Source organism: Oncorhynchus clarkii, chromosome 9 (genome assembly GCF_045791955.1).
Source record: "Oncorhynchus clarkii lewisi isolate Uvic-CL-2024 chromosome 9, UVic_Ocla_1.0, whole genome shotgun sequence".
NCBI classification, from domain to species: Eukaryota; Metazoa; Chordata; class Actinopteri; order Salmoniformes; family Salmonidae; genus Oncorhynchus; species Oncorhynchus clarkii.
Genome location: NC_092155.1, coordinates 21,490,609 through 21,510,899, shown reverse-complemented (window position 1 = coordinate 21,510,899; position 20,291 = coordinate 21,490,609). Strand labels below are relative to the sequence as shown.

The 20,291-nt window shown below is 42.4% G+C and overlaps 1 protein-coding gene across 1 annotated transcript in view; it reads left to right on the top strand.

Annotated features, from left to right (window-relative positions):
* The window catches only part of LOC139416090 (solute carrier family 16 member 13), a 30,680-nt gene extending 15,213 nt beyond the window's left edge, over positions 1 to 15,467 (top strand). Inside the window, exons 3-8 of the mRNA XM_071164356.1 lie at positions 1,773 to 2,000; positions 2,135 to 2,278; positions 2,421 to 2,677; positions 3,049 to 3,243; positions 3,405 to 3,744; positions 13,750 to 15,467. Coding sequence (XP_071020457.1) covers positions 1,775 to 2,000; positions 2,135 to 2,278; positions 2,421 to 2,677; positions 3,049 to 3,243; positions 3,405 to 3,744; positions 13,750 to 14,048 — 1,461 coding nt within the window. The 5' untranslated portion in view covers positions 1,773 to 1,774 and the 3' untranslated portion in view covers positions 14,049 to 15,467. The remainder of the gene's footprint in view (positions 1 to 1,772; positions 2,001 to 2,134; positions 2,279 to 2,420; positions 2,678 to 3,048; positions 3,244 to 3,404; positions 3,745 to 13,749) is intronic.
* Positions 15,468 to 20,291: the final 4,824 nt, after the last annotated feature.

Here is a 20,291-nt window from a genome sequence, read left to right as displayed (position 1 = left end):
AAAGCAATACAGGTCAAAATAGTTAATATTACCAAAGGAAATAGAGGGACTAACTGTACAGATAGATAACAACAATAAAAATGATATTTTGAAAGTACTTTAAGCATATGTTTTTGTTTGTCTCCTCCATCTCCACTAACCCAAGTACATTTTAAGGAGTTTTTTTCTCTAATTATAAAATTAACAGCTGTACATAAAGACTCATGTGAAGGCCAAATTACAGAAGAGGAATTTCTTGACGCATTAGCGCTTATTGCACATTCCATGACCGAACGTTCTGAGCACACTTCCTACTGGTGTGGCAATATCTGGTGTGGCATACTATAGAACGAAAGTCAGTCTAGTTGTTATCGACAATATAACAATGCTACCACTGTCGCAGTTTTTTTTACTAGCTGTCTTCAGGACTTTCCTCAAATGAATATTATTAATGTACATCAAATTGTTACATTGGCCTCAGACTCCAGCTAGCAAGAACGAAAATGGCTTCAAGATATACATAGACAACTATGAAGGTGAGTAGCATACTTCCAAAGTTGTGGCAAAAGCTACAAAGTCAAGGTATTGGAGTTGATATCTCAAAGCCCTGACCTCAATCCTTTTAGAAAAATTGTGGGCAGAACTGAAAAGGCGTGTGCGAGCAAGCAGGCCTACAAACCTGACTCAGTTACACCAGCTTTGTCAGGAGGAATGGGACAAAATTCACCCAACTTATTGTGGGAAGCTTGTGGAAGGCTACCCGAAACGATTGACCCAAGTTAAACAAGGCAATGCTACCAAATACTAATTGCATGTAAACTTCTGACCCGCTGGGAATGTGATGAAAGAAATAAAACCTGAAATAAATAATTTTCTCTACTATTATTCTGACATTTTCACATTCTTAAAATAAAGTGGTGATCCTAACTGACCTAAGACAGGGAATTTTTTACTCAGTTTTAATGTCAGGAATTGTGGAAAACCGAGTTTAAATGTATTTGGCTACGGTGTGTGTAAACTTCCTACTTCAACTGTAGGTATGCACGTCAGCTTTGACATTGGTTTTGCACATTGGCGTTAAACTAGACATCGGGCCCATGTCGATTTTGACATTTTTAGCTAATATTGTCTGATTCTGATATCTTCACAGATATATTGTGCATCTCTAGTAAATATGAGGTGATCGCGGAATCGGAAAAAAATATATCTGAAAATGTATATTTCCAAAATCTTAGGTAGTTTCTGAAACTTTCTTTAAGTGCAATAGGCTTTGCATGAACAATAGGGAATCAGTGTTAGGAATCTGAAATATGCTGGTGTTCTACCAGAGGCTGGTGGGAGGAGCTATTGGAGGACTGGCTCATTGTAATGTCTGGAATGGAATTAATGGAACGGAGTAAAATGTGGTTTCCATATGTTTGATGTGTTTGATACCTTGCTATTCAACAGTATAGCTCCACAACATCACAGAGCACCTGTTTCAGGTCGACTAACCACTTGCCTCACAGGCGATTTCCTCTAAATGTCATTCATTGTCTATTTAATTGAAGGCACATTTATGGAATCCAGTGAAAACCCACAGCAGCAGGCAAATTCAAGCACGTTTGATACATTCTTGCATGATTGACATGTCGTTTCTTTGAAGCCTGCACCTGAAAGTAACGCAGGTGTTCGATGCAATACAGCAAAGGTTCAACAGCAAAGGCTGTAGTAGAATGTAGTGTTTCTAATACATGGTATCGCAAATAACATCTCCTTTCCTCTCTCTCTCCCTCTCTCTCCCTCCCTCCCAGCCATGGCCAAGCTGCAGGCCCCCCAGGTGCTCCAGAGCCAGCCAGCAGCCCCAGATGGTGGGTGGGGCTGGGTGGTGGTGGGGGCCCTGTTTGTGACCTCTGCCCTGGTGTTTGGGATAATCCGGAGCATGGGGGTCTTCTTTGTGGAGTTTGTGCAGTACTTTGGGGAGAGCGCCCAGGCTGTCTCCTGGATCACATCCATAGGGTTGGCCATGCAGCAGTGTGTCAGTGAGTATGTATGTATGTGTGTGTGTATATAGGAGAGGAGGGTAATGCCCCATGTGAATGCTCATACAAATGATCCTTGGTCCGTTGTACATAGTGTGATGACTGGTAGTTAAACCTGTGTGTGTGTTCCCCAGGTCCATTTGGCACAGCGTTGTGTAATGGATACGGTGCCAGACCTGTTGTGATGGCAGGAGGTTGTCTCTCTGCACTCGGCTTCATCCTGGCCTCACAGGCCACCTGCGTCACACACCTCTACCTCACCTTGGGCATCATCTCAGGTACACACACACACACACACACACACACACACACACTTGGACCTAAAAACACTCACATGCTACTTTCTGTCTCTTATGTCCAAAACTCTGAACATACAGTATATAACTCTTTCTCTCCTTCACCCTCCGGCCTACCCTCCAGGTTCGGGCTGGGCATTAGTCTTCACTCCTATGGTGGCGTCAGTGATGCAGTACTTCACCCGGAAGCGCTCCCTGGCCATGGCGCTGGGCTTTACGGGCGTGGGCCTCTCGTCCTTCGCCTTCTCACCCCTCTTCCAGCTCTTGGTGGAGATGTACACCTGGCGGGGGGCCCTTCTCATCCTGGGGGGCCTCAGCCTCAACATGGTGGCCTGCGGGGCCCTCATCAGGCCCCTGGGGACTCACAAGGCTGTAGCTGCGGTAGGAACATCCATTTAAATTTTTTGTAATTTTAGCAGATGTTCTTATCCAGAGCAATTTGGGTTAATTACCTTGATCAAAGGCACATTGACCTCCTGTAACGTCTTCTTTTCTCTCTCTGGCTGACTTAACACATCCAATGTTTGATAACTGGGTTTTGACATTTCGTAATAGGACTCATGTGGGTTCAACCTTTATACAACAGGAACAGTTACAAAACAAAGTATCTGTGTTGTGTAATCTTGCGTGTGACGTCTTGTTTGGGTGCCAGCAGTGTTGGATGGACCTGCTTTCAAGATTTTAAGTAATTTTTTTCATCATCAGTCTCTTTCTCTCATGCTCTTCTTCACCCCTCTCCTCGCTCCTTCCAGCTGGCCCCAGGTGAGAGTGCCTGGTCCTGCGCCTCCCTCTTCCACCGGGCCTACTCCTACCTGGAGCTTTCCCTCCTCTTCCAGCGGCCCTTCCTCACTTACAGCCTGGCCATCACCTTCTTCAACTGTGGCTACTTTGTGCCTTACGTCCACCTGGTGGCCCACAGCCGCCATGAGGGCTTCTCCCAGTATCAGGTTTGAATGAGCCTATTTCACAATTACATCACTATGTAAACAATGGGATTTTAGAGATTATCCAAAATGATTATCGATTACCAATTGTTTTTTTTCTTCAGTTTTTGTTGCTCTGATTGGTAGATGCATAGATTCATGTCAACTGTTTCAATCTTATCCAGGCTGCCTTCGTCATCTCAGCCACGGGTGTGACAGACATCGTGGGCCGTGTGGTGTCCGGCTGGGCCTCGGACCTGGGCCGTCTCCGTCTGCCCCACATGCTGGTCCTCTGGACGGGCCTGTTGGGCCTCTCCCTCCTCGTGCTGCCCCTGGGCTCCCTGGGGGGGTCCTACCCGGGCCTGCTCATCACCAGCCTAGCCTATGGGTTCTGCGCCGGCGCCATGACTCCCCTGGTGTTCTCGGTGGTGCCGGAGATTGTGGGCATGGAGCGGATGCTGGGCGCCCTGGGGCTGCTACAGATGATCGAGAGCATCGGGGGGCTGCTGGGGTCACCGCTGTCAGGTACGAGAGAGAGTGGAGCAGCTGTTGACTGCAGTTGGATGTTGAAGGAATTGGATATAGATTGCAGAGTGCACTCCTGTTCCCCAAGTTTGGCCACCTTTGCCCTAAGTGTTGCTCGAAGGACATTTTTGTTCTGTTGACCCTGTAATGGTTGAGGTCAAGATTGGGAACTCTTCTGCCTTCTGTCCTCCCCTCACCTGCATGCTAGCTCATCGATCCCTCTACGTATATATTTTTACTCCCTCCCCAGGTTGGCCCCATGTGTTTCAATTCTTTATGGGGTGACCTTGAGGTACCATGTAAGTGGAGAAGAGACCATATGTAACCTAATAGAGGCTTCATATACAGTGGGGCAAGAAAGTATTTAGTCAACCACCAATTGTGCAAGTTCTCCTACTTAAAAAGATGAGATGCCTGTAATTTTCATCATAGGTACACTTCAACTATGACAGACAAAATGAGAAAAAAAATCCAGAAAATCACATTGTAGGATTTTTTTTTTATTTGCAAATTATGGTGGAAAATAAGTATTTGGTCAATAACAAATTTTTATCTCATTACTTGGTTATATACCCTTTGTTGGCAATGACAGAGGTCAAATGTTTTCTGTAAGTCTTCACAAGGTTTTCACACACTGTTGCTGGTATTTTGGCCCATTCCTCCATGCAGATCTCCTCTAGAGCAGTGATGTTTTGGGGCTGTTGCTGGGCAACATGGACTTTCAACTCCCTCCAAAGATTTTCTATGGGGTTGAGATCTGGAGACTGTCTAGGCCACTCCAGGACCTTGAAATGCTTCTTGCGAAGCCACTCCTTCGTTGCCTGGGCGGTGTGTTTGGGATCATTGTCATGCTGAAAGACGCAACCATGTTTCATCTTCAATGCCCTTGCTGATGGAAGGAGGTTTTCACTCAAAATCTCACGATACATGGCCCCATTCATTCTTTCCTTTACACGGATCAGTCGTCCTGGTCCCTTTGCAGAAAAACAGCCCCAAAGCATGATGTTTCCACCCCCATGCTTCACAGTAGGTTTGCTGTTCTTTGGATGCAACTCAGCATTCTTTGTCCTCCAAACACGGCGATTTGAGTTTTTACCAAAACGTTATATTTTGGTTCATCTGACCATATGACATTCTCCCAATCTTCTTCTGGATCATCCAAATGCTCTCTAGCAAACTTCAGACGGGCCTGGACATGTCTGGCACTGCAGGATTTGAGTCCCTGGCGGCGTAGTGTGTTACTGATGGTAGGCTTTGTTACCTTGGTCCCAGCTCTCTGCAGGTCATTCACTCTGGTGTCCTTTGACAGCTCTTTGGTCTTGGCCATAGTGGAGTTTGGAGTGTGACTGTTTGAGGTTGTGGACAGGTGTCTTATATACTGATAACAAGTTCAAACAGGTGCCATTAATACAGGTAACGAGTGGAGGACAGAGGAGCCTCTTGAAGAAGTTACAGGTCTGTGAGAGCCAGAAATCTTGCTTGTTTGTAGGGGACCAAATACTTATTTTCCACCATAATTTGCAAATAAATTCATTAAAAATCCTACAATGTGATTTTCTGGATTTTATTTCCTCATTTTGTCTGTCATAGTTGAAGTGTACCTATGATGAAAATTACAGGCCTCTCTCATATTTTTAAGTGGGGGAACTTGCACAATTGGTGGCTGACTAAATACTTTTTTGCCCCACTGTACATTGAGTGTAAAAAACAATAAGAACACCTGCTCTTTCCATGACAGACTGACCAGGTGAAAGCTATGATGCCTTATTGATCAGACACCCTGAGAACATCCAGCCAACGGCAGGCCAGGTCATTTATGAAATAGGACAAAGGAGGCTGACACAAGCTGACCCGAAATGTGCAGTACAACATTGGTGCCCAAAGACCTATAAAATAATGCACAACTCATCGTACCTTCACACGAATGGGGTATGGTAGCCGACGACCATCCAGTGTTCCACCTCTTTCAGCAAAAAAAACAAGAAACTGCTGTTGCAGTGGAATGTCGAAAACCACGGGGGTATGGAGAAAGGTGATGGTGTGGATTGTGTTTTCCTGGCACACACTGGGCCCCTTGTTAAAGGTGGAGCAAAGTTTCAATGCCACAGGATATCTGAACATCATTGCCAATCAAGTGCATCTCTTCATGGCAACTGTATCCGTCTGCAAGCAGATTTTTGCCTTTAAGATGATGTCCCATGCCTCAAGGCTAGTATTGTCCTGGAATGGTTCCACGAATATGAGTGTTCAGCTTACTGCAGTGGCCTGCCAAGTCACCAGATCTCAATCTAATTGAGCATCTGTTGGATGAGATGGAACAAGCTATTCAGAGTAGAGATCCACTACCAGCCAACTTGACACAACTGTGGGAAGCATTGGAGTCAACATGGGCCAACACCTCTGTGGAATGCTTTAGACACCTTGTAGGTCCATGCCCCAACGAATTGAGGCTGTCCTGAGGGCAAAGGGGGCTGCAACTCAGTATTAGGAAGGTGTTCTTAATATTTGGTGTACTCTTGACTAGAGGTCGACCGATTATGATTTTTCAACGCCAATACTGATTATTGGAGGACCAAAAAAAGCCGATACCGATTCATCGGCCTATTTATTTATTTGTTTGTAATAATGACAATTACAACAATACTGAATGAACACTTATTTTAACTTAATATAATACATCAATAAAATCAATATAGCCTCAAATAAATAATGAAACATGTTCAATTTGGTTTAAATAATGCAAAAACAAAGGTTTGGAGAAGAAGGTAAAAGTGCAATATGTGCTATGTAAGAAAAAAAGCTAACGTTTCAGTTCTTGCTCAGAAAATGAGAACATATATGAAAGCTGGTGGTTCCTTTTGACATGAGTCTTCAATATTCCCATGTAAGAAGTTTTAGGTTGTAGTTATTGGAATTATAGAACTATTTCTCTCTATACCATTTGTATTTCATATACCTTTTGACTATTGGATGTTCTTATGGGCACTTTAGTATTGCCAGTGTAACACTATAGCTTCCGTCCCTCTCCTCGCTCCTACCTTGGCTCGAACCAGGAACACATCGACAACAGCCACCCTCGAAGCAGCGTTATCCATCGCTCCACAAAAGCTGCGGCCTTTGCAGAGCAAGGGGACCACTACTCCAAGGCTCAGAGCGAGTGACGTTTGAAACGCTATTAGCACGCACCCCACTAACTAGCTAGCCATTTCACATCGGTTACACCAGCCTAATCTCGGGAGTTGATAGGCTTGAAGTCATAAACAGCTCAATGCTTGAAGCACAGCAAAGAGCTGCTTGAATGAATGCTTACGAGCCTGCTGGTGCCTACCACCGCTCAGTCAGACTGCTCTATCAAATCATAGACTTAGTTATAACATGATAACACATAGAAATACTAGTTAGATAAAACCGTTCCATATTTTATCTAACAGGTGGCATCCCTAAGTCTAAATATTGCTGTTATGTTGCACAGCCTTCAATGTTATGTCATAATTACGTAAAATTCTGGCAAATTAGGCGGCCCATACTGTTGCATATACACTGACTCTGCGTGCAATGAATGCAAGAGAAGTGACACAATTTCACCTGGTTAATATTGCCTGCTAACCTGGATTTCTTTTAGCTAAATATGCACGTTTAAAAATATATACTTCTGTGTATTGATTTTAAGAAAGGCATTGATGTTTATGGTTAGGTACACATTGGAGCAACGATACGCACCGCATCGATTATATGCAATACAGGACACGTTAGATAAACTAGTAATATCATCCATGTGTTGTTCACTAGTGATTATGATTGATTGTTTTTTATAAGAAAAGTTTAATGCTAGCTAGCAACTTAGCTTGGCTACTTACTGCATTCGCGTAACAGGCAGGCTCTTCGTGGAGTGCAATGAGAGGCAGGTGGTTAGAGCATTGGACTAGTTAACTGTTAGGTTGCAAGATTGAATCCCAGAGCTGACGAGGTAAAAATCTGTCATTCTGCCCCTGAACGAGGCAGTTAACCCACCGTTCCTAGGGTGTCATTGAAAATAAGCATGTGTTCTTTAACTGACTTGCCTAGTTAAATAAAGGTGTAAAAAAATAATTAAATAACAAATCGGCCAAATCGGTGTCCAAAAATACCAATTTCCGATTGTTATGAAAACTTGGAATTGGTCCTAATTAATCGGCCATTCCGATTAATCTGTCGACCTCTACTCTTGACACTTAAAAATGTCAGCTAGTCAACACAGGGTCAAATCAGTTTATGATTAGCTAACCATGTTAAACTCTTTAACCTACCAATTGGATATTAATTCATTGTTTTATCACTAATAAAGGCTCCATATCTAAATCCACTGTTGACACATAAGAAATGTCATCTAGTCAACACTGGGTCAAATCAGTTGATGATTAGCTAACCATGGTAAACCTTTAGCCTACCTATTGGATATCCATACAGTCCAAGTGCTTTATTGCTCTCACTCTCTGGCCATTTGACCTCCCACACACTTTCTCCATCCCCCCCACCTCCCCTCTAGGTTACGTTTGGTATGTTCTTATGCGCTCTTCTCTGTCTTGGTCTCTCAATTCAATTTAAAGGGTTTTATTGGCATGAGAAACATACGATTACGTTGCCAAAGCAAGTGAAATAGATAATAAACAAAAGTGATATAAACTAGTTCCAAAGGAATAGACATTTCAAATGTCATGTTGTCTATATACAGTGTTTTAACGATGTGTAAAATAGTTAAAGTACTAAAGGGAAAATAAATAAACATAAATATTGGTTGTATTTATAATGGTGTTTGTTCTTCACTGGTTGCCATTTTCTTGTGGCAACAGGTCATAAATCGTGCTGCTGTGATGCCACACTGGTATTTCTCCCAATAGATATGGGAGTTTATCCAAATTGTTTTCGAATTCTTTGTGGGTCTGTGTAATCTGAGGGAAATATGCATCTATAATATGGTCATACATTTGGCAGGAGGTCAGGAAGCGCAGTTCAGTTTCCACCTCATTTTGTGGGTAGTGTGCACATAGCCTGTCTTCTCTTGAGTCAGTTCTGTCTACGGGGGCCTTTCTAAATAGCAAGGTTATGCTCACTGAGACTGTACATAGTAGAGGTCGACCGATTAATCGGAATGGCCGATTTAATTGGGGCCGATTTCAAGTTTTCATAACAATCGGAAATCTGTGTTTTTGGGTGCCGATTTCCGATGTATTTTTTTACACCTTTATTTAACTAGGCAAGTCGGTTAAGAACACATTCTTATTTTCAATGACTGCCTAGGAACTGTGGGTTAACTGCCTTGTCAGCTCAGGGGTTTCAATCTTGCAACCGCACAGTTAACTAGTCCAACGCTCTAACCATTGCGCTCCACGAGTAGCCTGCCTGTTACGTGAATGTAGTAGAAGCCAAGGTAAACTGCTAGCTAGTATTAAACTTATCTTATAAAAATCAATCAATCATAATCACTAGTTATAACTACTGATCCAGTTTTGCAGGCAATATTAAACAGGGGAAATTGTGTAATTTCTCTTGCCTAATGGCTGGTGTAACCAATGTGAAATGGCTAGTTAGTTAGCTGGGTGTGCGCTAATACTGTTTCAAACGTCACTCGCTTTTAGATTTGGAGTAGTTATTCCCCTTGCGCTGCAAGGGCCGCGGCTTTTGTGGAGCGATGGGTAACGATGCTTCGTGTGTGGCTGTTGTCGATGTGTTCCTGGTTCGAGCTCAGGTAGGGGCAAGGAGGGGGGCGGAAGCTATACTGTTACACTGGCAATACTATAGTGCCTATAAGAACATCCAATAGTCAAAGGTATATGAAATACAAATGGTATAGAGAGAAATAGTCCTATAAATACTATATTAACTACAACCTAAAACCTCTTACCTTGGAATATTGAAGTCTCATGTTAAAAGGAAACACCAACTTTCATATGTTTTCATGTTCTGAGCAAGGAACTGAAACGTTAGCTTTTTTACATGGCACATACTTTCTTCTCCAACACTTTGTTTTTGCATTATTTAAACCAAATTGAACATGTTTCATTATTTATTTGAGGCTAAATTGATTTTATTGATGTTTTATTTTAAGTTAAAATAAGTGTTAATTCAGTATTGTTGTAATTGTCATTACTACAAACTTAAAAATGTAAAAAATCGGTATCGGCTTTTTTGGTCCTCCAATAATCGGTATCGGCGTTGGAAAAATCATAATCGGTCGACCTCTAGTACATGGTCAAAGCTTTTTTTAATTTTGGGTCAGTCACAGTGGTCAGGTATTCTGCTACTGTGTACTCTGTTTAGGGCCAAATAGCATTCTAGTTTGCTATTTATCTTTTTGTTTTCTCATGATTTGGCTGGGTCTAATTGTGTTGCTGTGTGGAGCTTTGTGTGGGGTCTGTTTGTGAACAGAGCCCCAGGACCGACTTTTCTCCAGGTTCATCTCTCTGTAGGTGATGGCTTTGTTATGGAAGGTTTGAGAATCACTTCCTTTTAGGTAGTTGTAGAATTTAACGTCTCTTTTCTGGATTGTGATAATTAGCGGGTATCGGCCTAATTCTGCCCTGCATGTATTATTTTGTGTTTTACGTTGTACACAGATTATACACTGCTCAAAAAAATAGAGGGAACACTAAAATAACACATCCTAGATCTGAATGAATGAAATATTCTTATTAAATACTTTTTTCTTTACATAGTTGAATGTGCTGACAACAATATCACACAAATTATCAATGGAAATCAAATGTATCAACCCATGGAGGTCTGGGTTTGGAGTGAGACTCAAAATTAAAGTGGAAAACCACACTACAGGCTGATCCAACTTTGATGTAATGTCCTTAAAACAAGTCAAAATGAGGCTCAGTAGTGTGTGTGGCCTCCACGTGCCTGTATAACCTCCCTACAACGCCTGGGCATGCTCCTGATGAGATGGCGGATGGTCTCCTGAGGGATCTCCTCCCAGACCTGGACTAAAGCATCCGCCAACTCCTGGACAGTCTGTGGATGGAGTCTGTGGATGGAGCGAGACATGATGTCCCAGATGTGCTCAATTGGATTCAGGTCTGGGGAATGGGCGGGCCAGTCCATAGCATCAATGCCTTCCTCTTGCAGGAATTGCTGACACTCCAGCCACATGAGGTCTAGCATTGTCTTGCATTAGGAGGAACCCAGGGCCAACCGCACCAGCATATGGTCTCACAAGGGGTCTGAGGATCTCATCTCGGTACCTAATGGCAGTCAGGCTACTGGCGAGCACATGGAGGGCTGTGCGGCCCCCCCAAAGAAATGCCACCCCACACCATGACTGACCCACCGCCAAACCGGTCATGCTGGAGGATGTTGCAGGCAGCAGAACGTTCTCCACGGCGTCTCCAGACTGTCACGTCTGTCACGTGTTCAGTGTGAACCTGCTTTCATCTGTGAAGAGCACAGGGTGCCAGTGGCGAATTTGCCAATCTTGGTGTTCTCTGGCAAATGTCAAACGTCCTGCACGGTGTTGGGCTGTAAGCACACAACTGAGAAGTGATCACCTGCAGAACCACTCCTTCATTGGGGGTGTCTTGCTAATTGCCTATAATTTCCACCTGTTGTCTATTCCATTTGCACAACAGCATGTGAAATTTATTGTCAATCAGTGTTGCTTCCTAAGTGGACAGTTTAATTTCACAGAAGTGTGATTGACTTGGAGTTCCATTGTGTTGTTTAAGTGTTCCCTTTATTTTTTTGAGCAGTGTATTTTTGCAGAATTCTGCATGCAGAGTCTCAATTTGGTGTTTGTCCCATTTTGTGAGTCTTTGGTTGGTGAGCAGACCCCAGACCTCACAACCATAAATTACAATGTGTTCTATAACTGATTCAAGTATTTTTAGCCAGATCCTAGTTGGTATGTTGAATTTTATGTTCCTTTTGATGGCGTAGAAGGCCCTTCTTGCCCTGTCTCAGATCGTTCACAGCTCTGTGGAAGTTACCTGTGGCGCTGATGTTCAGGCCGTTTTCTTGTTCGCTAGGGCAACGGTGTCTAGATGTAATTTGAATTTGTGGTCCTGGCAACTGGACCTTATTTTTGTCTGACAGAATCTGTGCAGAAGATCTAGGTGCTGCTGTAGGCCCTCCTTGGTTGGGGACAGTAAACAGTAGACATTTGACTTCAAATTCTAGTAAGGTGAGGCTGGGTGCTGCAGACTGTTCTTGTGCCCTCGCCAATTCCGTTGATATATATGTTGAAGTGGGTGGGGCTTAAGCTGCATCCCTGTCTCACCCCACAGCCCTGGGGAAAGTAATGTGTGTGTTTTTTGCCCATTTTAACAACACCCTTGTTTGTGTACATGGATTTTACAATATTGTATGTTTTTCCCCTATTTTTCCCCAATTTGTATAGCAGACCCTCATGCCAAATTGAGTCAAAAGCTTTTTTGAAATCAACAAAGCATGAGAAGATTTTGACTTCCTTTTGGTTTGTTTGTTTGTCAATTAGGGTGTGCAGGGTGAATACGTTGTCTGTCATACGGTGATTTGGTAAAAAGCCAATTTGACATTCCTCAGTTAAAACAATGTACTGAGCAAAATGTTCGAGTCTGCTGTTAATGATAATGCAGAGGATTTTCCCAAGGTTGCTGTTGACGCATATCCCACTGTACTTTTTGGATTCAAATTTCTCTCCACTTTTGTGGATTGGGGTGAACCGTCCTTGGTTCCCAATATTGGGGACGATGCTAGAGCTGAAGATGATGTTAAGTTTTGCCAATTGGAATGTGTGGTCTGTATATTTGATCATTTCATTGAGGATACCCGCAACACCACCAGCCTTTTTGGGATGGAGGGTTTGTATTTTTTCCTATAGTTCATTCAACGTAATTTGAGAATCCAGTGGGTTCTGGTAGTTTTTAAAAGTTGATTCTAAGATTTCCATTTGATCATGAATAGTTTTTTGCTGTTTGTTATAGAGCCAAAAATATTGGAGATGTGGTTTATTGATATATCTCTGTTTTAGATAACTCTTCGTGTTGTTTGTTTAGTGTTTTCCAATGGTTAGAGTCTATCGATTCTTCAATTACATTGAGCTGATTTCTGATGTGCTGTTCCTTTTTTTCCATGGTGTATTTCTGTATTGTTTGAGTTATTCATCATAGTGAAGGCGTCGGCTCAGGTTTTCTGGGTCTCTATGTTTTTGGTTGGACAGGTTTCTCAATTTCATTCTTAGGTTTTTGCATTCTTCATCAAACTATTTGTCATTGTTGTTAATTTTCTTAGGTTGTCTGCTTTAATTGTTTATACTTGATAGGGAAGCTGAGCGGTCAAATACACTGTTTAGGTTCTCAACTGCCAAGTTTACACCTTCACTTTTACAGTGAAACATTTTTTCTAGGAAGTTGTCTAAAAGGGATTGAATTTGTTGTTGCCTAATTGTTTTTTGGTAGGTTTCCACAATATTTTCATTCCATCTATAGCATTTCTTAATATTATTCAGTTCTTTTGGCTTTGATGCCTCATGATTGAGTATTGTTCTGTTCAAGTAGACTGATTTTATTGTGATCTGATCGGGGTGTCAGTAGGCTGACTGAATGCTCTGAGAGAGTTTAGGATTGAGGTCAGTGATAAAGTAGTCCGCAGTACTACTGCCAAGAGATGAGCTGTAGTTGTACCTACCGTAGGAGTCTCCTCAAAGTCTACCATTGACTCTGTATTTTCTATCATACTTTTCACATTCCCTCTCTCCTTTTCCCTATCTGTGACCATCTGTAGTCTCCTAACGATCTCTCACCCCCTCTTTCCTTCCCTTTCCCATATGCCGCTCCTTTTCTCTCTTCCAATGGTTGTCTAATGCCTACCTCTCTCTCCCTCTCCACCCCCCCCCCCCTCCTTTTTCTCTCTCTTCTGGTTTTCTCTAATACGTTTTCTCTCACTCTTCTGGTTTTCTCTAATACATTTTCTCTCACTCTTCTGGTTTTCTCTAATACGTTTTGTCTCACTCTTCTGGTTTTCTCTAATACATTTTCTCTCGCTCTGCAGGTTTGCTGAAGGACCTGACAGGCAGTTACACGGCCTCCTTCCTGGTCGCTGGTGGTTTCCTCCTGCTGGGTACCATGGTAATGACCACTTTGCCTCACTTCTTCTCCTGCACCGACCAGCACCCTCTCCAGAGACATGCCCGCAACTACAACAACAAGCAGCAGAGCCCTGAGTCTGGCCTCATGACCAACTCCCTATCAGAGAAACTCAACCACATAGATACCATACCGTACTCTCAACCGCAACTGGACTGCGACAGCCTCCAGCCGGAACCAGAGGTGTACATGCCTTTAAACTGAATCAGAACCGATGATGCCACTACTATATGCTGATTGGTTGCGCGGCGTTAGCAGCCATACCTTTCTTAGCCAATAGGGCGGCTGAATGCCTAGTTTCTCAGTGGAGTTTCCCCATTGGTCTGGGGAGTACATGGTTAAGGTGCACGAGTGCTACAGGTTTATATTCCGAAGTCGTGTACATTTGTGGAGGAGGAAGACACAGACAGCAAGGCAAAAATACACATGGGCAGTGTGGGATGTCTACCGTACACATCCAACCAGTATATCGTGTTACATATGACTTGGCAGTGTTATGACCATGGCATTTCACACGCATAGCTTCTAACCAGAGGAGCCTGGTGGGAGGATCTATAGGAGGACGGGCTCATTGTAATGGCTGGAATGGAATCAATGGAAAGGTATCAAACACAGCAACCATATGGAAACTCCGTTCCATTGATTCCATTCCTTTCATTACAATGAGCCCTTCCTCTGATAGCTCCTCCACTACTCCATATGTCATCATGACTTTCAGAATTTGCTCATGTGAAGTCTTATTTAGTTTTCTAGCTGTAGAGAAAAGGTCAACATGGTGGGTGGCATTCAGTATAAGAAGTCCTCAGGCAACTCGGCTAGCTATACATCACAGACCATATCATGTGACAGACTAGTTCATGGCATATGTCCAACATTTTTTACCCTTCTCTCTCTCTCTCCGTCCAAACAGAGCCTTGGGGTAGCCCACAGTAAGCTACCATATCACTGCAGGATCAATGTAGGTGTACTCACAAGATCAACCACATCTGGATGGCAGAATGTTTATTTTGTAAGGAACTTCTAAAAGCTAAACAAGGAACCGTTCACACCAGGGCCACCATTAGCATTCAATATCTTCAATGAGAAAGGCTTCTGATTTGTTATTTTAAACACATCAGTCGGTCTCTGACTTGTCTAATCTAGTAGGCTATGCGTGAGTAAGATTTAAGTAGCACTAATCCGTTTTATTTTAATCATTCTCTGGAATGATATATTCACATGAGTCATTTGGTGTTCTATGTCAAAAAATGGATGATTGTTTTATGTGTACTTCTCTGACCCCTGGTATTATTCAACTAGCTCGAGGCCACAGTCCCATAGTCAGGCTGCTATGAGGATATGACGAGTTTAATTCTAAAACGCTATATATCAATTTTCAGAAATGTTTGTAAATTAGCTTTTGTAGTTTAAAGAACTTATTAAGGAGATTGGTGTGTTTTTTCACTATCTAATCATGGTACGGGGTTGTTCAATGACAGACATGTCATTGTTTGGATTCGATCACTTGATGGTTTCATTTCAGAGATAAATAATCATGTTTTGTTGCAAAACGCTATATATCCGCCTCATTCTCAGAGGAATAACTAGGTTTAACACAGTCAAATGTAATAAATAAATAAAAAATCATAAAGAACTGCACAAATGACATTTGTTACATCAATATAAAAAAATGAAACAATATAGTAATATGAGATCTGTAGGCTGTAAAATATTTACATTTGAGTCATTTAGCGGACACTCTTATCCAGAGCGACTTACATACGTGCATTCATCTTAAGATAGCTAGGTGAGACAACCACATATCAGTCAAATGTACACGATTTGAGCTAAACAATGGGTATATAGACTTCTGCAAATAAAGAAATAAACACTTAAAATCTATGAATTAAAAGTCTGAAAACATATTTTACACCCATGAAGATACCCATAAGAACTCATTTCTGATGAAAAAACGTGGGAAAATGGGTGGATATAGCGTTTTTGGAACAAAACTCTTCATATAGACAGTCTCTTCCTCATGTACAATAATGTTATACAATCATATCATATTTTGGACTAAACACCAAAGGAACTCTAAAAGATTGAGCTTAGTGTAGATGGAAGAACAGCCTCTATTCGTAGGGCATGGACTCTACAAGGTGTCGAAAGCATTCCACAGGGATGCTGGCCCATGTTGACTCCAATGCTTCAGTTGTGTCAAGCTGGCTGGATGTCCTTTGGGTGGTGGACAAGGGATCATAGCTTTCACTCTACATCTTGAAAAGAGCACGAGGTGTTTTCCCAAAGCAAGTATGGAATAGGCTACCTGCTGACATGTAGTTCACTCACTGGCAGTGTGCTCTCCTAGTTTCCAGAACTTTCTCAGTTCAGTCAATCAACGCAATTTTCTGTTTACTGAATTTTCAAGTGCTCTTGAAATTGTATGTAGTTACTCTCGTGAATTTCTCTTGTTCATAATTTATTTCCATGGTTTTTTTTTCATTATTTTTTGCAAGGTGAGGGCTAGACAATTTTGCCCCCAACCCAAATCTGTTCGTGCTGTCTTGCAACTCCTCTGGTCATTGTCCCGCCGAACAGTTTGACAGATCTGGGACCAGGCTAAGACGATCATGATCTGGATTTGGTTGGCAGAGCACTTCTAGGTAATCTAATTGGTCAGTTGATACTTTTGTCAGTGACTATGTTTACATGCACACCAGAGGAGGCTGGTGGGAAGAGCTATAGGAGTATGGGCTCGCTGTAATGGCTGGAATGGAATGGTATCAAACATGGAAACCACGTTTGACTCCATTCCATTTATACCATTCCAGCCATTACTCCTTCCACCAGCCTCCACTGATGCACACAGTATTCCAGATAATAGCTCATATCCCATTTAAGGTCTTGTTCAGGATATGCTGTTTACATGCACTTTTGCTATCCCGCTTATAAGTATTTCTGTATCCAAGAATAAACAAAATATTCCTCATTTGCCCAGGGACGGCAGGATGATTTTTTGACGGAATTTTCAACATTAAGTAGGCTATTTGTTAGTCAACTTGTCTATAACTAGGGACATGCAGCTTCTCTTCTGTCATTACTTGGTGTTGGAGCTCTAGAATACTAAATTAAGCCTTGCTCACCAGAATGTCATAAATTGATAGAATGAATCAGTAAAGTTTTGTCTTCCATTTCTGCTTCTCTTGAGGGACCGGGGAGATTACCCACTCAGGAGCGTTCACTGTCTTCTTGGTAAGCAACTCCAGTGTAGATTTGGCCTTGTGTTTTATTGTCCTGCTGAAGGTGAATTCATCTCCCAGTGTCTGGCGGAAAGCAGACAATCAGGCTTCCTCTTGGATTTTGCCTGTACTTCGCTCCATTCTGTTTACTTTTTATCCTGACAAACTCCCCAGTTCTTAACGATTACAACCATACACATTACATGATGCAGCCCCCACTATGCTTGAAGATATGGAGATTGACACTCAGTAATGTGATGTTTGGGGCAAATCCAATACAAAACACTTTGCATTCAGGACAAAAAGTGAACTGCTTTGCCACATTATTTGCAGTATTACAAACATGATGCATGTTTGTTGAAAACAGGATGTCACGACTTCTGCCGAAGTCGGTTCCTCTCCTTGTTCGGGCGGTGTTCGGCGGTCGACGTCACCGGTCTTCTAGCCATTGCCGATCCATTTTCCATTTGTTTTGTCTTGTTTTCCCACACACCTGATTTTCATTACCTCATTACGTGTTGTGTATTTAACCCTCTGTTCCCCCCATGTCTTTGTGTGAAATTGTTTTTTGTAAGTGCTTGTGCACATTGTTGTCTGGTGCGCGATGGGTTTTGTACCCATAACATTTTTATTCTGGATGCTGGTGGTTTTGAATGTTAAACTGCTTCGGTTATTACCCAGTTCTACTTCCCTGCCACCAGTTACGCACCCCTTACACAGAATGCATGCATGTTTTGGAATATTTTCATTCATCTCCAGAATCTCTTAGTGTTCAATTGGGTTGAGATTGGTGACACACTGTTTAAAAAACCCATGCTCCTTTAAGACCCCTATTCCAAAGTCATTGCGACCTCTTCTAGCCATGGTAGCCAAAATAATGGGCAACTGGGCATTTGTATATATGATCCTAAGCATGATGGGATGTTATTTGCTTAATTAACTCAGGAACCAGACCTGTGTGGAAGCACCTGCTTTCAATATACCCTGTATCCCTCGTTTACTCATGTGTTTCCTTTATTTTGGCAGTTATCGATAGATCGGTCAACTAATTTCACCTAGAATAGGAGTAGCCTATCAGTAACCACAGCTGTTCCCGAAAGGTGGATGCATAATCATCATATAATTATTACTCCTTATTTTCTAGAGAAATGTGTATATATGTAACCTACCAGCTGTGCTTCCTCCACTGTCTCTGTCCCCATACTGGGCTCGAACCAGGGGTCCACTGTCTGTCGCCATACTGGGCTCGAACCAGGGGTCCACTGTCTCTGTCCCCATACTGGGCTCGAACCAGGGGTCCACTGATTGTGTACACGCGTGAAGCCTTACCAATCGGAAAAAATCAGTTAAACCCAAACCACCTGGTGGGAACTTTCTAGAAACCAAAAACTTGCTGAGAACATGGTCTAACAAAGTCAGAAAACAGAACATCCTGAACCTTCTTCACAAAGACTTTATGAGCTGCTATCACCAACATTAGGACATGGTGTAGACTCATAAAGAAACCTTGCCAGTTAGCCATTGAACTAAAGCTAAACTACCACAAGTGTCCTTCCCTTGACCTTTCACAGGGGCAAAAGGGTAATGGTTCCCGGGGCTAGCATTAAGTTTCTAGCTCGTTAGCATTGGAACAGGGCTGGAAGGCTAAGCGGAATCAACCTGACAACAACCTCAGGACAGACTGTACACTTTGGCATGTGAGCCTAAATTGCTAAATATTTTGTGGGAACTTGGTATTAAATGTAGTATGGTGGCTAGAAAACAGTATGACCGTAAACCTTTGCATGTGTGCCTTAATTCTCCACGTCTGAGAGGTTAAAACTGGGGCGCCACCAAGCCCTCTCCCCCTAGAGACAGAGGCGTATACTTCCAATGCATCTGTAAGGCTGGAATTAACAAAGCACAACAAAACAAAATCAACATACATATTTTTTGGGGGTTGTGCAGTCTCAGAATTTGAGTTGAAATGTGTCATTTTCTGATACAGTTCGACAGGTATGTTTGGTAAATGGATATGGAGCCCAGTGTTAGTTTGTACTCTACGGTATCGCTCCACAGCTGCTGTCTCAGTAATGCTTCACAGACAGTTGGGTACATCCCAGACAGTTGCATTGGTGACCTGCCAATAGGTCAAAGGTAGACCTTGTTGACATTCTGCAAGTCACCTAATATATTCTCTGATTTTCACCATGTCAAACGAATTTCATAATGCTTGTATCTAAACCAAAGTAGATAATTGTAAGATTGTGCTATCAGTTGGTGTCTTATAAGCTTCAATATGAGGTCCTAAACTTAGCATGAAAGTGCATCCCTGTAGCTGTGTTGGCTAATATAGTCAAAATGTTTGCCTTGGTAAATTGAGACTAGGGTTGCAAAGGGTTGGAAACTTTCTGGTAAATTTCTGGAATTTTCCAGAAATTTTCATGGGAATTTAAGCTCTGGAATTTTGCTTAAATTCATCAAAAAAGTTAGCTTATTACAGTGAACCTTTTTTTGTGGGATACACAAGGCAATTATAGGTTTTGTGGCAGGTTGGTTAAACTATTCCCAATTCAATGGAATTGCAACCCTCCGCATGCACAGTGCACTCTTCTATCACATGTACAGCTGATTTTCAAGATCTTGCACACTAATGAGATGCTATTGAGCCCACACTACTACACTGTCTGAGCCAAGGACTGCATGCTTTCTGTTAAGTTTTGATTACAATACTGGGTGGGGTGAATATATTTTATGTCATAATTTTTTGTTAACTAGCTTAAACCCACATGGTAGTTAACTAGCGCTCACAACAAGCAACAAGTCCCTCTACTTCTATTCAAGGTGAAAATGATGAATCAGACACCTTATCGATAGCAACAGCTCATGGTCCTCCTGGAATCTGAAGTTGTTTTGACTCAATGGAGGAACGTAGTCAGAGAAATGCCGATGAATGTCTTGCTTGAGCTGTGTATGCAACTGGTTTACCTCTGCTCACAGGCAATGTGTGTTGGAAGAGATTTCTAAATGTTCTTCGCCCAGCATACACCCCTCCAACCAGACATGCTTCATCTACTCATTTGCTGGATGCAGAGTTCAACAGAGTTCAAGTGAAGGTCAAACAAATCCTAGAGAAAGCAGACTGTATTGCAATCATCTCTGATGGGTGGTTGAATGTTTGTGGGCAAGGAATAATTAACCACATCTTCACCCCTCAACCAGTATTCTACAAGAGCACAGACACGAGACA